General features: G+C 49.5%; 1 protein-coding gene across 9 annotated transcripts in view; it reads right to left on the bottom strand.

Moving 5' to 3' along the window:
• LOC106747528 (syntaxin-1A) overlaps positions 1–16,068 on the bottom strand; it is an 84,323-nt gene that overhangs the window by 17,872 nt on the left and 50,383 nt on the right. For 7 of the 9 annotated variants that reach the window (XM_014625130.1, XM_014625131.1, XM_014625132.1 and 4 more), the window contains 5 exons: positions 4,363–4,437; positions 4,041–4,223; positions 3,443–3,516; positions 3,203–3,340; positions 332–442 (listed from right to left, as the gene is read on the bottom strand). In XM_014625130.1, coding sequence (XP_014480616.1) covers positions 332–442; positions 3,203–3,340; positions 3,443–3,516; positions 4,041–4,223; positions 4,363–4,437 — 581 coding nt within the window. The remainder of the gene's footprint in view (positions 1–331; positions 443–3,202; positions 3,341–3,442; positions 3,517–4,040; positions 4,224–4,362; positions 4,438–16,068) is intronic. The other 2 variants (XM_014625133.1, XM_014625134.1) reach the window with 1 other exon arrangement.

Raw genomic sequence — 16,068 nt, 5'->3', positions numbered from 1 at the left:
GGGGGGAGGGATAGACGAATGTGGAGCAATTGTACACCGATTAATAGCGAGATACAGGTATCGACGAAAGCAGAGGTGAGTAATCAGTAGCGAGTAATGCAAATTAGAGCGCGGGTGGGGGGTGGAGTTTGATAAAACGGGAGCGGACGGTGAGAAAGTCAAAGTGACAGGGGGAGATCACGAGAGTGTTCGGACGAGGTCAGGGAGCATGGTGTGGTGTATTGTAGTGGAGGTGTGGTGGGGAGTAGAGGAGAGAGAAAAAAAAAGAGTGACCAATTAGACGCGAGCGAAATGCCGATGGTCTCGCGCGTGACATCTGGGGGGGACTCACCCGTCGGGCTTTGCTTTGATACTTGAGTGCTTTTTTGGTGTCCTGCGTGGCCGTCTGCACGTAGTCCACCGCGTGTTCCACGTGGTACTCTATGCGATCTATCATCTCGCCCTAAGGTAGGCGCGCGAATCCAACGCAGCGTAACACACAGGGGAAGAGAGAGAAGAGCGTGATTAGTACGCGAGAATGAGGAACAGCCTGAATATGTTCAACCGCGGACCGTCCCACGGCCCGTATCACGTCGCTGTGCTTTTATCGTGTCATGCGCTACGTCGCACAGCAGTCGAAGATAAATATTTCTTGGCCGAAACTCATTTCCTCGAGTTTCACGTCTCAAGTTGATAAGTGTAATTTTATGATGCCTTATAATTAAATCACTATAAACTGTTGTCACTTATTATTCTTTTATTACTCGTCGGTAAATGCGATGCTAAAATTGTCGTTCGTTCGAAGGCAACCTTTAGTGATATCTTGTTACACAGTCAAAATTGTGCTACATATTACATTATTTTAAATATAGGGGTGGTTACTATATAGTTATGATTTTTATATGTATATATTTGATACGCTGAAAGAACCTGCTAAGAAGTAATTTCAGATTTTGTTGAGTTTCTCTTATTTCTGAAATGTGATAACTAGGTTTGCGATTTGAAATAAACGTAACTTTACAATGGAAGAGTGTTTCCTTGCCAATAATTCAGAAAATTTCCGTATGTAAGAGTCATTTTTACCAAGAATTAATAATTTTCATTGAGATTCAGAGTTTTGGCCAAAAACTTTTACTTTCAAGCCACCGTGCGTCGTCCGGCGTGTTGCGCCGACATCGACGAACGAACGAACGACCAAGGAAAGTAATGGACCGCCGACAAACAAACAACGCGGCGGAGCCGTCAACGGTGGACGTAGTAGCAGCGAGTAGTAGGGGTAGTAACAACGCGGAGAGTAACAACGCGGACGTTTACGAAAACACAAGCGATTTACGAGAAAAGAGAGAAAACTACACCGAGTATATTTAATCGTGAGAGATAACTCGCGACAGGAATCTCCTGTTATAACGTGCAACAACAACCGCGCGGAGCGAGGTAATACGATTCAATATTTTCAGCCGGCACATAACATCGAATACGGAGCTTTTACGCGAAAGTTCAGTTAATAATCCGAGATTGTTGAGATTTCGCGAGAGACAGCGCGCGCGAGAGAGAAAGAGAGAGACCGTTTCGACGGGGTATGAACGTTGCGGTAATTACTTTGCTTAGTCGTGCGAAACGAGATAGTTGGCTCGCGTAAACGGTACCGCGACATAAACAGATTATTATTATTATTATTGTTGTTGTTGTTGTTATCAATATTAATATTATTATTATTATCATTATTATTACTATCATGCAAAGGAAAAAGCGCAATGCGCTGAGGCCTCAAGTTTTCCGACGTTTAACGACCGAAGATTTTCTTCGTCACAAAAATGTGCGAGATTTTACGCGAGAGACGATCTTCCACCACAGAGCGAACTTGAGACTTCACACGCATCGGAAGAATTTCCCTTCGATTAGCGGACAGCAAACGCGCGCTCGTGTTACGTGGGCCGAGATATTATTATGAAGAAAACCAGATTAGTGGGATGTTACACTGCGTCGCGCTACACTTCCTAATTGGTTTCCGTTCATCATTACGTAAGAACAATCCCGGGTAATCAATGGAAAAGTAAGATTGACCGCGGAGCGAAAGTACCCTTCAAATTATCATGTCAATTAACTCGGCGACGAGGACGACTTGATTGCGAATCGGCCGCTTACGTTCGGCCGATCGCCGAGGAACGATGCCGTTCAAGCATCTCCCAATAAAGCATCTCAATCGTTAATCAAATCGATAGTTCTGGAGGAAAATTGAAACGTGCATTTGAAGCGAAAGAGAGTGAGAGAGAGGGGGGAGAGAGTGAGATCAATCGAGTGAATTTTCTCGATTCTCCACGACGTTTCCACGTCTTTACGTTTCACAGTCGAGGTGAAGTTCGGCTCGCGCGAATCGGACGATTTTTCCCCGACGGCGATAAATAAAAGAGAGGGCGAATCAAGTTTTTATTCGCCCGCTAAATTCCCCAACTAGCGTTAACGTGAAACGCGAGATATATCTGCGTCCCGAGGAATGCGATCGCGAAGAGGACGCTGCCGCGATCTGACCCGCGATTTTTCTCGAGAGATTCTGAGAAAATCCATGCAGATATTTTTCGTCATTTCGCCTTTTTTTCTCTCTCTCTCTCTCTCTCCCTCTCCGTTTCTCTTCGTCAAATGCACATGCGAATTTACGTTCGCGCGACAGCGCAAAAGTCACGCTCGTTACCGACTGCCGCAGGATTAACAGCCGGGTGTTTGCGATTGTAACCCAATGAGAGTTGATCCGATTTCTGCGGTAACGCGGGTTTAATTGCAGTTATTACGATTAGGCTCTCGCGCCGTGTCCACGTGTATATACGCACGCGAAATAATAACGTATTAATATCGCGTCATAATAACGAAATCACCGTTGCATTATACGCATTTGCAGCGCGTGAACAGGCGAAATCGCAAGCCTGGGGCGGTGGATAACGAACGTGTATCGAACGGTGAAAAGATCGTATTTGGAATCGACGATAAATCGAAACGTATCAAAGTAAAATCAATCGCGTTCGAGTTAATCACAGTGAAGTTCTCTCTTCCTAAAACATGGACATTAATTTCTTTTCCTTTTCTACGAATATATTGTTCACATTTCGCGAACCAAAGGAGACTCCTACGTCCTCCCCTTGGAAGGAAAGATACCGGATACCGTTGTCGTTCGTTGAAAGGAGCAAAGTATTTTTTGTCTCAGGGGGTACATGAAGCTGCGGGGCCTTACCTGACTCTCGACCAGCATGGCCATGTCCATGAACATGTCGTGGAGCTCCCTGATCGAGTTTTCGAGCTTAATGATGTCATTGTGACGCGCTTCGATGTCCGCGAGGGTCTGTTTTGCTTGTTGCGTCTCCATGATGATCTGCGACAAGCGGTAAGATTAATTAGACGGTAAGAAAGGCGGAGGGCCGATTATGAACCGCTCCTCGGAGCGTACGCGAGAGAATGATCATTAAGGATGTACCCCTTGCGTGAAGACGGCTGGATTGCCTTGCTCCAACATCTCTTCCAGTTCCTCATTAGTGGTCACTTTCCCCGCTGGAAGCAAAAATATTCTCCTTCGTCTCTCGCGCAACGGGGACGCTCAATCGCCGTCCGATCGGTACGTTGCCATCGAGCCGTCGTCGCAATCGTTTACGTCGACTCTTCGACTTTCGATAAACGTTCATCGTAATTATCGTCTATTGCATCTTGTCGCTCGTAGTGCGCTGTTTAAACTTACGGAGCAAGAATTTCCGCGCGCTCAGACAGCTGGGAGCGGTTTAGTTATCAGAAATAGTGAGAACAATGAATTTTGAATATTGTCAATATTAATATTGTTTGCTGCGGTTTTCGTAATCATCAACGCGCGAACGAAGTGAAATCTGCATGACGATAACGATTCCGTATGCTTTCTCCTCGACTTCTTCCGCTCGGACGAAAAGGGAACGCGAGCAATACGCTGACGAGCGTGTGTCCCGAAAGCGGTGGGCGGACTCGATGCAAGAACAGATTGGAAAAGGGCTGTTCCACTCGAACGGGCATTCAGGCTGAATGCGTCCAATCGCGACGCATATACTCACTGATCTCGAGCTGTCGTTGTATTCTCCCCTTACACCGCTCCCTGTAATCGGTCTGTGTCCGATTGTACTCCGTCATAACCTCCACGAACTTCCTGGACAACGTCGAATGCTGGGTCTTGCGTATCCTCAGATCCGCCGACGATTTGTTCGTGTGCTCCTCCGTCTCGATGTTCTGCTCTATCACTGAGCGCGGGAAATAGAGATTCGTTCTGTCATGGCGGCGACGTACGATCGGTCGATCGATCAATCGATCGATCGATCGTCGCGCGCGCGCGTCGCGCCATATCTCGCTATCATTATCGAATCGCCCGATTGAACTTACCCTTTAACTTGGCTCTGACTTTGTTAGCAGTTTTCTTGATGTCAGACATCAGGTCCTCGAGCTCCATTTTGATCTCTGAAACAGAACGAGATATCGACGTGGTTATCCGCGTGTCAGGGATCCCCGGGAGTTCGCTGTCATTTCTTAATGTGCTCGCGCTCTCTGCAGAAGGTAGAAGTTCTATTTGGAATCTGGGACGACGAGTGTCGTTTGGGGAACCCGCGGATATCATTGTTATTATTATTATTGCGATGGTGCTTCTATATTTGGCGAAACGGTTCACGATATATATAATCACACAGAATGCCCTGAACGAATCTCAGTTCCCGTAATACGCAAGCGGAACGAACGAGCAGAAAAGCCATGTACCGTTTTGCAAAATTCCCAATAGTTTGGGACACCCTGTATATACAAACGACGCGAGTCTCGCGTGTAAATATGCGCGAGACACAATGCCGCCGTTAATCATTGGGACGCCGAGATACGCGCGTCCGTAGAGATATATTATTTCTCTCTCCGCGGATGCGCGAAGTCACGCTCGCGTTTCGGGCCCCGAAGTCGATGCTTCGATTCCGCGTAAGGAGGTCGTGCATTCGCCGTGATATACGGGCACATTGTTCAGCATCATATTGATCGAGGAACAGTCGGGGTACGCGCGCACAACTTGTCGTAGTCGGCGGTAGTATGCGAGGAAACTTTCAAATTCCCGCAAGACGGTGCTGGTCGCCGCTATCTGCTGTTCCCGCGCTGAAATTTACAACGCCCGATCCTCCTGTCCGCCTGCCTTTGCAATTCTTATTTCGCGGCCGTATATATTCAGGAGCCGCTCTCTGTAACTTTTCCACGAGCACGCGCTCCTTCTCTCTCTCTCTCTCTCTCTCTTCTGATACCAGCTGCGTGTTATCAGGAGGGCATAGCGAGTGTCGGCTTTGTAATTTGCAGCATATTTCGGTCGCACTTCGCGCTGCTCGAGAGGGAAAGAAATTTCGACTCACGGGAGCGATAAAGTGTAATCGCGGACGCGCGGTCGCATGGCGAAACGCCATCGAACGAATCCCTCGTAGAATATGATCACCTCGACGTGAGCATCTTGCGCGCACGATGCAACCGATGTGCTCTCGCCGATACGCTCCGGGAGCGCGAGTTCACCGTGGAGACGCGAGGAAGTCGCAAGGAAGTTGTTCGTTCCGATACACGAGGAGAGAGCATCTATTTCTTTCAGTTCCGTCGTATATACTCGACCCCTCCTCCCCTTCTCATCCTCTCAATTCGAAACTTAAATGCATCACGCATACACGCACACACGCGTATATACACATGCATATCTCGCGAAATCCTCCGGAGAATACGAGGCGTTCGGTTTCCCCGTTATAAATCAGCATGCCGGCTGATTCCGCGCCACGGCTGCGAATTAATCTAATTACGCGGCGAGCGTAGGCAAAGGCCATGATCTCTTCGCGATATCAGGTTCCGATATTCCAGGGATGAAGCCGTCCCACGCGCGTACGCGTTACAGATACGTCCCACGCGGCTCGCACCGCCCACGCGAGATTCTAAGCTCCCATCTCTGATAGAAGGCTCACTGCACTCTCTCTCTCTCTCTCTCTCTAGAGAGAGGAAGGCATTGTGATCCGTCTCCGTATCGCTTATGTAAGACGAGGAGGTGGTATTACGCTTTATGAAGAGTACGCGTCGTCGGCAGACGGAAGCGGCCGGAGAGAAATCTCTCCCGGCGATCGACAACTTCTCGAATGTAGAGACATTCGATGCGAGAAACGCGGGTGGAATTGCGAGGGAAAGAGGAGGTAAATTGAAATCTTCCGCTTTTAGCGACGAGATACCGCGCACGCGACGCTGATATTCGCCGATTCTTCGAGCGGGAGATCCCTCACGTACGACGCGGCACGTGAGGTTTGCGTCGGATCCAAGCCGAGCGTGCAAGTCATACAGCCTATCCCGCTACGGTGTGTACCGCCACCGAAGAAAACACCCCTCGAGCACCCCTAAAATCCAGTCGCCGTGAGATCCAAGGCCGGCCGACGGGACAGCATCGCGCTGTTCACGTTTCCTTCGGGAGCTCGAAAAGGCCGAGCCGTCCTGCCCGGGACACGTTCTCTTCTTGATCGTCGAGTGAACGGCGTGTAAAGGCGCAGTGACGGTGGTATTTTTGCAGCGGACACTTCGATTCAGCGCGTTCGCGGAGAAATGGTTCGTCGGAAAAAGTAACAAGCGAGAGAGGGAAAGAGAGAGAGAGAGAGAGAGAGAGAGGAAGAGAATCGCAGATACTCGACTTTGGACCAAGTTTCGGAAGATACCGGTTTTTTGCAACTTCTCCGCGGTCTTTTTTTGGTTTCTTATCTTCCCCACGAAATAAATAAACGTGACGAGTTTAAACCGAACACACGTGAATTTTTCAAAACGAATGTTTGTACCCTCGGGCGAGAAACCTAAGAAATCCGCGGAAAAATAGGAAAAAAACGGGTTTCTCCTGAAACTTTAAAAACCATACATCAGAAACAGGGAGGATTGACGTCATGATAATTTTTCAGAAGCTGTTGCTCGCTACCCCCGCGTATTCGAGGCGCGAGGCGTAGCGATTTTTATGTTAAGCCCACGCGATATCCCTCCCGGCACTTAGTGGATTGATTAAAATTTAGCGAGAGACCACTTACGTCTTTCTACCCGGTCATAAGCCGTACGGTTACTTCACGTGCGGCGCATTAGATATTCTTCGTGGGAGTTTCGATGGGATTCTCCACGACTTTGCTTAAAATGCAAATTCGCCGCTGGTATGTTCCTCACGCTCCTATCGGTCGCATCTACCGTCTCTAGATTCACGAACACCATCGCACGCGCTGAGCGCCGAAGAAGGCGNGGGGGGGGGGGCGGTTCTTGAGGTAAAAAATTCACCCTCACGCGCGCCTTTCCAGTCACGATCGGACACTTAGTCGCAGCGCGATTTAACGGCCGTTATCAGACGCGCAAAGGGCATCTTCATAGCATCAGATAAGACGGCGCGGAAGGAAGGAGTGGGAAGATAAAGGCCTGTTTAGTTTGATCGATGATGTACGAAGCGGGCAAAGGGAGGCGTTTCGTTAACCTCCGATTGTGGCCGTTCGATTTGCGACAGTTCGAACCGGAAACGGAAAATCGCGAGTCTCGCGAGAAAAGTTGCCTGGACCTGGCGATCAATTCCTAATAAGGCCCTGACTGCTATTTTATGTTACATGACTGATTAGGCGGACCTGGATAAACAATTCAGGTCAACCTGATTAGAACCTGATCAAATCAAAGATAAATTTCTAGTCGGGAGAAGAACGAAGGGAAGGAGGAAGAGAGCGAGAGAGAAGGAGATTCCTCGGGGAAATCACGCAAAAATCTGATTTCGCTCAAATAATTGCTCAAGATCGGCGGGCGAAGATAAAAGAGCGATTTTCTTGCGGCGTGGTACCAGGCGTATTCCTCGCGCGCATGCGGACGGGATCCAACGATCAGGGTCGTTTACACGGAACTGGCGCGAGACTCGACCCGAGCACTACCAAGTTTAACCGCATCTGAATGCAACGACCTGGAACTCGTGAACTCGCCCTTGCGGTCAAAGCAATGCTCATCGCGATTTACAGCGGGCAAACCCCTGGCCATAATAAAGGCCGTCTGAATTTCCGGCCGGTCTCTGCCGGGCGATTCAATATGGAGATTTACTTTCGCTTTTTTTTTTCTCACGACTACTCGTACGCGTGGCCGGTGTTGCGCGAGAACCATGGCTCCAGAGGTGAATGTACACGCTCAATTAGGCCAAATTAAACTTAAACCACCGCTGTTTCATTTTTACGAGCGCACCGAGGGGTAAAATATGCGCGCCAAATTAGCACGAAATTAAAGCGAAAACAACGATGTTTCATTTTATGAATATTGAGTAGTTATTTATCAAAATTTTGGCTATGACTTGACAACGATATTAAATTTAATAATAATAATAATAATAATTTCTTAAAAGGACGCTAATGATTACAAAATCTAAAAGTACTGAGGATACTATGTTGAGAACGACCAAAATGCGCGGCATCAGCTGTATAGCTGGTTTTACTGTTTAACCTAAATATATCTAAATAAATTATGATAATTAATAAGTAAGTTTATCACTGTAAAAGATACTTTCTCTAGTATAACGGTGTACTGCAGTAGATACAGACGACCCACGCATTGGTGAACCCGGTAATTAGTCGGACGAGAGAGAGAGAAAAAGAGAGAAGAGGAGAAGTAATACCCGACATAAACGACTTCTTTAGCCAAACAAGAAGAAACGAGTCTGTAATTATCTGCTTCAGCGAGCTTTCTTATATCTCGACGTTCGGCCGATATATATTTTTTTTAACTTCGCGTCCTCCCCCGCGCAAAATACAACTTCTAATTCTCTTCCTCCGCTAACGACCACTCGAGGAAACTTCTCTTTCCTTATGATCCGCGATATCCGAGGACCACCCTTCGTCCTCTGTCCCTTTCTCACGCTCTCTTTCTCAGCATTAGCGAATACCCGCGCGGAAAAAGTTTCGGCCAGAGAGATATTCCCATTGATATGGTAAAGAACAGTCCCGCAGTGGTAATGTCCGTAAATAGTCGGGCACGCGGCCCGAATGAGCGGCACGCGGGCGTGTATATGTGTGTACACACGCGGAACGTGGGGCAGAACAGTGCCTGTAATCCGCGACTGCCAAGATCTATAGCTTAACGTATCCCTCTCGTCCCCCCTGCGCCAACTCCACTCTCACAAAAGCATCTTTCGACCGTTTTTTCCAGCCCCATAAATCGGAAAAGCTCGCAGCTACGGATATATAAAATCTCCCGCGAGCCTCTTTCATCGCAAAGTCCGCAGGATTTTCCGTTCGCGGGGATGGAACTTCTTACGCGCTCGCCGTCGCTAAAAATAACGAATGTCGTGCGATTCGTTAAGCTGCCGCTCTCTTGCCGGAAAGCACGAGTTCCTTGAATTTTTCCTCGTCGGGGAATCGGTCGGTATAATCGAGCGCGTGCGCCGAGAGAGTTGCGGCCGATTTGCGATTGATTTCGCGTCCTGAAGAAAGGATTGGATTGGCGAGATCGAGAGAAAAAGAGAGAGAGTCATGCGAGATGGTATCCGCCGTCTTCTCGGGAATGAATTTTGCGGACTGGGGGGGGCAAACGTAAACGACTTCGTATCTTGAAGTTCGATCTGCGAGACCGCTCGACCAGTTATGCGTTGCGTGTGATACGTTGAATGTGTGATACGGGTTTGATTTATCGGCGGGCTTCGAGCGAAACACGCGGAGGAGAGGCCGCGTAATCCGGTCTATCTTGGCTCTTTTCCTCCTTTGTTTCTGCTCACGTTAAGATTTTCTTGCACGTGGCGCGGCGCAAACTAGTTTCTCGCCCGATTACACTCGCGATAATTTCGACGATTCTGGAAATCACTTGTCGGAAAAGTTTTTTCCCATGTATTTGTGTGTGCGAATGTGTATGTGTACGACCGACAGATATAAAAGATTATAGAGAAATGGAGAAAGAAAGAGAGTAGTTGGAGATACACAGGAGAGCGAGAACGAAAGCAGTAAAAATGGGAGATTGGCCGGCCGCCAGGTAAATTGCGGCGGAGAACGAGGCGTCGTTAAACCTTTATTACACAACGACTGCCGCCGGCGTGAAATAAAATTTTAGGCGCGTCAAGTGCCGAGGGAAACGCGCATTCGCGGAGGGTAACACGATAAATAAAATGGGAAACGCGGTCTCGAGCGAGTTGCCACATCCGGAGTCACGCACGTGCGCGCGTTTATCGTTTTCTAATATATAACAAGGGGCGACGGTTCGTCGGAAAAAATGGAGATAAACGCAACGTTTCCCTGCTGAATTTCATCATGGGTGGAGGGGGGGCAAACACTCGTAAATAGAAATTACAGAGTTCCACCGATGGACCGAGCAGACTGTATATGGTCCCGGGTAGAAATTGAAAACGGGGATTGGAAAAGTTTTATATAATTTTTTCCTACTTATATCTAAGTTCTGTAAAGACAAGTCTACTTAAACTCTACACAAAGTGTAACGCTGTACAAATCAAAGCCAAATTTGTAAATCGAACTAGACTCTATCTAACTGGGTCCTATTTTGGCACGTCTAACTAGACCGTATCTTGTTATGCTGCTAATTTATAAAAAAAATCACAGATGACTTTAGGCAGGTCTATTTCGGGACATGCCTACTTAAAGTCACTGCATGGTAAAAAAACTTTCGTGTTAAAAACGGTCCATAGAAATTTCTGTGTTACTTTAACATGTGGAATACATGAAAAAGTACACAAATATATTAATATATTCACCTTGTTAAAGCAACACGAAAATTCGAGCGAACGCGTTTCGTAACGCGAAATCGTTTACTGTGTTTACAGACTCGGGGCACGTCCCCGATTAATTTCTACCCGGGGTTTAACGCGTCGAGTTTCATCGCGGCAATGAACCGGAGCGACGTCGTCACGAAGGGAACGCCGGCACGATTGACGCAACCGCGAACTTCGAGACGCGAGATTAATTCGCGTCGCGTGATTGTCGCAATTTGCGCGAGTCTCTCGTTAAGTTGGGCTTTAATTAGCGCGGCGCAATTTACCGTTACGCACGCTCGCTCGCTCGCTCGCCCGCCCACGAATTCGTCCGGTGCATTCTTCGTACCTCGTATGCAGATCCGACGTGTATATAATTCAGAAGCGAGCACCGCATGTCGTCGTCGCGACGGAGCAATTAGCAATTAGTGAACGCCTTTTAATTGCCCCCAACACTCCCCGGAATTACGATCCAACGGGCGAAGAATAGCGCCGTTCCGTCCGAGATTTCTCGAGCGGAAGGATATGGCCGATTAATGTCACCCGGTATATTTGAAGACATCCGTTATCCCTTCGACTTGCTTCCGCTTGTGCGCTTCGAATCGACTTCGCGACGGCCTCATAGATTGCCCCGCGAGGAAACGAGTTAACTTCAGGCCCCCGGCGCTCGCGCGACTTAATCAAGGAAGTCCCGATGGGCCGCGAATTCTCCCTCCTCTGCTTTCTCTCCTTTCTTCTTTCCTCTGTTCTCCCGATTCTCTCGTTACAGGGGATTATCGCGAGTACGCGGCTGCATGTCGTTCGCGGCGAGGACAGCATGGCCGCGCGCGCACACACGGGCTGGACGAGAGCAAAAATTGGATTTAATTAAAAGATGGACCGCGAGACTTTGAGCGATTAACATTCGCCCCGGTCGTCGGGCTCGCGCGCGCGCGCGCAAGGGGATTTAATAATTCCGTGATTTTATTAACGAGTTATTTAACATTCAAGCGCGAGTTTACTCGGAGTTTTTAATTAAGCTGTGAAAACGCGAACTGGCCGCGGATATTGCGTTTAGCGCGGCGAAAACGTACTTGACGCGCGCCGGCAAAAATTTCATTCGGCAACCCGATCAAGGCACTTGGCGTATTCAGCGCGCTTCAAAAGTCACGCCCACTTCGAGCGCGAAAACGTGCGGCTACAATTCGCAATTTCCCTCGTTACTCCGCAATTTCCCGTGGAGCGTCGACGAGTGTCTTGGGACATCGGCGGCGAGTCGCCGCGCAATTTTACGGCCGCGAGCTACACGCAATTATATAAGCCGCGAGACTCGACGGAACTCGCCGCGGAACCAATTCCGCAAAAACGCCGGCGAGATCGGCGAACGTAAAACACGCGCGGCTCCGCGTAAAAGCACGAAACGAGCACCCTCGGGTTTACGGGCTGGCGCCGGGGATGCCGGGCGCGAGAGGAGCTTAAAACAGCGCGCGCGCAGCGGCAAGAAGCACCGAACGGCCGCGCGAGTCGTGAATAAAGTTTTTTGCCGAAACGACGGGTTTACGACGGCTCGCTACAACGATCGATCCGTTAAGTGCCGATCGCGTTTCTCCCCCGTCACACCCTCCGAGAGCATCTCCCGCAAGCAGCCACTATCCGCCCCTACGTGGGCGATCGGCTTTTTCGACGGCCGCTGCCGTACTCGCATTCGGTCTCATCGGTCGTCATATGTCATAAGCGCACGGTGTATCAATTAACGCGCGCATTAACGCTCCCCGATCGACGAGCTAATAAAAGCAACGTCACCGTATTATTAGCCGATACAAAGCGAAACCGACCGGCCAAGTTGTGGCCGAAGTTGCGGGTATTATACAACGGCGATTAACATTCCCCTCCCTGCTTTTATTCGCCGCCCTGCTCACCACCCGTCGGCCTCCTCTCTCCCTCTCTCTCTCTCTACCTCTGCTTGCTAAAGCGATACGATCAAATTACTTTCCGCGGTGAAATGCAGTATGCAATATTCCGCTTCGTGTAATAACGCTTCGTTATCATTGTCCGTGAGCGATTTTGCGAGTCGACGCGTTCCCCGCGCACTTAAATGATACATGCCGATATACATCGCAGTAGAGTTTCATTAGTTAAAGATACAAAAATTTGGTTTGGAAAAATTCCCGTGTGTTCGATAAAATTCTGCGATATTTCTCTTTTTTTCTTCAGTGAAAAAGATAAAAATACCGAAAAATCTGCAGAAAAATTGGGAGAAAAAAACGGTCCGTTTCCGAAATTTTTTAACTATATACTACAGTGTAGCGGGAACGATAAAAAATAAATTTAATAAATAGATAAATTGACAAATAAATAGATGAGAGTGAGAAATTTTAGATTTCCGATTATGCGGGACGATGTAATTGAGGAAATATTATTATAATCTTTATACATCCGACTATATTGTGACCGTGTATGAATATGAAGCGGGAACAAAAGCTCCGTCCCGAATAGGAATGAAACTCGCTTGCGCGTTGCAAAAGAGAGCATGAGGAACGCGTGAGACACTAAAATAGCGAGACGTCCTCACGGTATTTAGATCATCTTTCATTTCCAACCGGCAATTAAGAAAATACATTTACAAGCTTTGAGAATTAAAGCGGAAGCCTCGTCCGCTACCTCGTCAAAACGGCCGTAATATCATCATCTCCGTTAAAGTCGGAACATACTCTCAACATCATACCTATCCACACACACACACACACACACATCGATGAGAGCGGCACTCAGGCTACTTTGCTTACAGGACGGATCTTCGTCGCGATATCGAGCTTCCGATTAAATCTCGATTCGGTCGAGAGTTCATCCGGCGGTCGAGCGCACCGCGTTATATTCAGCACATTTCGTCTTGCGGCAAACAGGAAGTTTCGCGAAGACGAGGGAAAACCGAGTAGAAAAGGAGATGGAGGAGAACGGGAAAGAGGGAAAAGGGCAAGAGGAAGAGAGAGAAAGAGAGAAAGGAGACCTGGTCGAGGCTATTCCCAGGAGAAAACGAGGTATTTCGCGGCACTTTCAGGTGCCTCCTGGGTATCTGGCCGTGTTATCGACTTCGCCTCCATTCCTGACCTCGACGATATCGCGATCTGTCCGTTCTGCCCGTCCATCTCCCCCCACCCTCCCTGTCGTCGCAGCCCTGGTCGGTCCAATGCTACCGTCCGCAATCGTCCGATCGAGAGAGCAGAGAGATAGCCGTCGCCGCGACGACGTGACGGCCGGGCTCGTTTCTGATTCCTTCGGCCATTCCGCAGGACGAAGGACGCTCTCAACGGGTGGACGTGCGGCGATTGCGAGAGGACGCGCCTTTTTCCCGGCGTGCCGGTATGTATGTATCGGGACGGACGGTCTCGGTTTATCGACAGCTCGGATTTACCAATCCTGCGGGAGGTGATGGAGCTGGCGCGAACGGACAGTCGCGTCTTCGTCGCGCTCTTGAAGAGTCGTGCGCGCGCGTGTAAATTGGGTTAATGCCGCGTGGAAACATGCCAGACCTACTTCCGGGACCATTTATCTATTCACCTACGTATGCTCGAACGACCGGGCGACCACGGTGGCAGCCAACAATGTTCGTCGTCGAAGTTCGACGGACGGGAGCCGAAAGTAGAGGCTGCTCGCGTCGTAGTCGCGTGACGTCGATTTTGCGACGCCCGGCGGCAAGTGGTTTTTCCACCGCCGCGACCCGTAAACTCTTCTTGCATGCATCAGTTCGCTGATAATGCAAGTCGCGCTGTGCGCAAGAAGCGTCGAGAGGTGAAGCGTCGAAGTGCCGTGTCGAAGAGGCTGCACGTCCAAGTACCGCGCGCTCCGCTGACTAGACACCGCTCGACGAAGAGCGAAGATTTCCCGCCGCAGGGAAAGGAGGGCAAACGATGTTCAGCGGGGAATTTTGCGCTCGCCGACTGTTCGTTCGAGCCTGAGATTAAACCGTTAAATAATCGAGCTCGGGTCGAGCGACCTGCCCGATGAATTCCCCCCCTCGCCGTATCCCTTCGCAACTCTGCCCTTTCCCGATCGCGACCGCGAATCCGACACGCTGCCACGGCGAGAAAGTCAAAGTTCGCGGGGAACTTTCGTTCAGACCGCACACAGCGCTTCCGGTGCTACGGCGTCGCGTTGCGGATGCGCGACTCCGCGTCATGCGAGCTGGTATGGACTAATGAAGATTCCCGATAACCGTATCGGCCGGGGGATTAGTTCGCCCCTCACGTTTACTTTTTTTTGTAAACCGAGCGTACAGCCGCGTATTGTTACAGCAAGACCTATTAAATTATCGACGTTCTCAATCGCGGACGGCCGACGGAGGAGAACAGCTGGGCTCGGTCGCACGGTAAACATAACCGGACGCTAAACCAACACGAATACTTGCGATTTACCAAAGGGTGCCACGCCATGGCTTTCTCCGCTCGCGCAAAGCCTCGCCAGGTAGCCATGAATATGTATCGTACACGTAGCCGACAGGATTACGGAGTTTCTGTATGGGCATAAATTAAGCCGAGATACCTTTGACCTCCGTTAACTGGCTTTGGCCGGGATCAGGAGAGGGTGAAGAGAGAGAGAGAGAGGAACATCGAGAGGGTGGAGAACGCTGACAGAGAACGGGGCAGACAACGGGAGAAGGGCTGCGTGCGTCGGCTGTCGCCCGCTTGTTTTTCGTGTCAACGTGTCGGCGGAGTTCGCGTGTCCTGGTACAGGGGAGAAACGAATCGACCCGAGTTACGGAACACCCCTCGCGAGAGATACGCGAGGCTTGATTTTTTCGCGGTCACGGATATATCCCGACTCATCGTGGCTCATTCCTGCGCGAAGGAGGTCGAAACGGAGTATCGTGGCTTTCGCGTGACGACCGATGATACTCGTCGGCGAACTCGCATCGTATCGTTTCTAATTGGAGTAAACTCCAAGAGGCCTCCCCGCGTCTCTCTTTCTTTCTCTTTCCCCCCTCGCCTCTCTCGTATCCGTGTACCAGCGTCATATCGTCGTATCGTCGCGATAATAACGAGCGAGCGAGTGAGCGACGTCGGGCGAAGCGATATTTATTAACGGAACGGGAACAAGTCTCGTCCGCCGTAACGGCGAGACGTAAAGTTTATGGTATCGTGATGGAAGAGAGAGAGAGAGAGAGAGAGAGAGTTATATCCTCGGGCCGAGTCGACGAGGTTCGCGTGTGTGTAATCCAACGATTTCTCATTCCACGAAGACTCACAGTCGTCCGTGAGGACGGGGCGCGAAATTCTAAGGACGATCTTGAGGACGATCGAACGACGTATGTATGCGCGTATCAAGAAGCAGTAAAGATTGCTTGCTTACGTCAACGAAAGTTGACGGGGGCGGCTGGGAATAAGCCG

This window comes from Dinoponera quadriceps, unplaced genomic scaffold, assembly GCF_001313825.1.
Source record: "Dinoponera quadriceps isolate SergipeBrazil2010 unplaced genomic scaffold, ASM131382v1 scaffold2159, whole genome shotgun sequence".
NCBI lineage: Eukaryota > Metazoa > Arthropoda > Insecta > Hymenoptera > Formicidae > Dinoponera > Dinoponera quadriceps.
The sequence above is the reverse complement of the archived record's forward strand: the minus strand, read 5'-3'. Positions and strand labels throughout refer to the sequence as shown.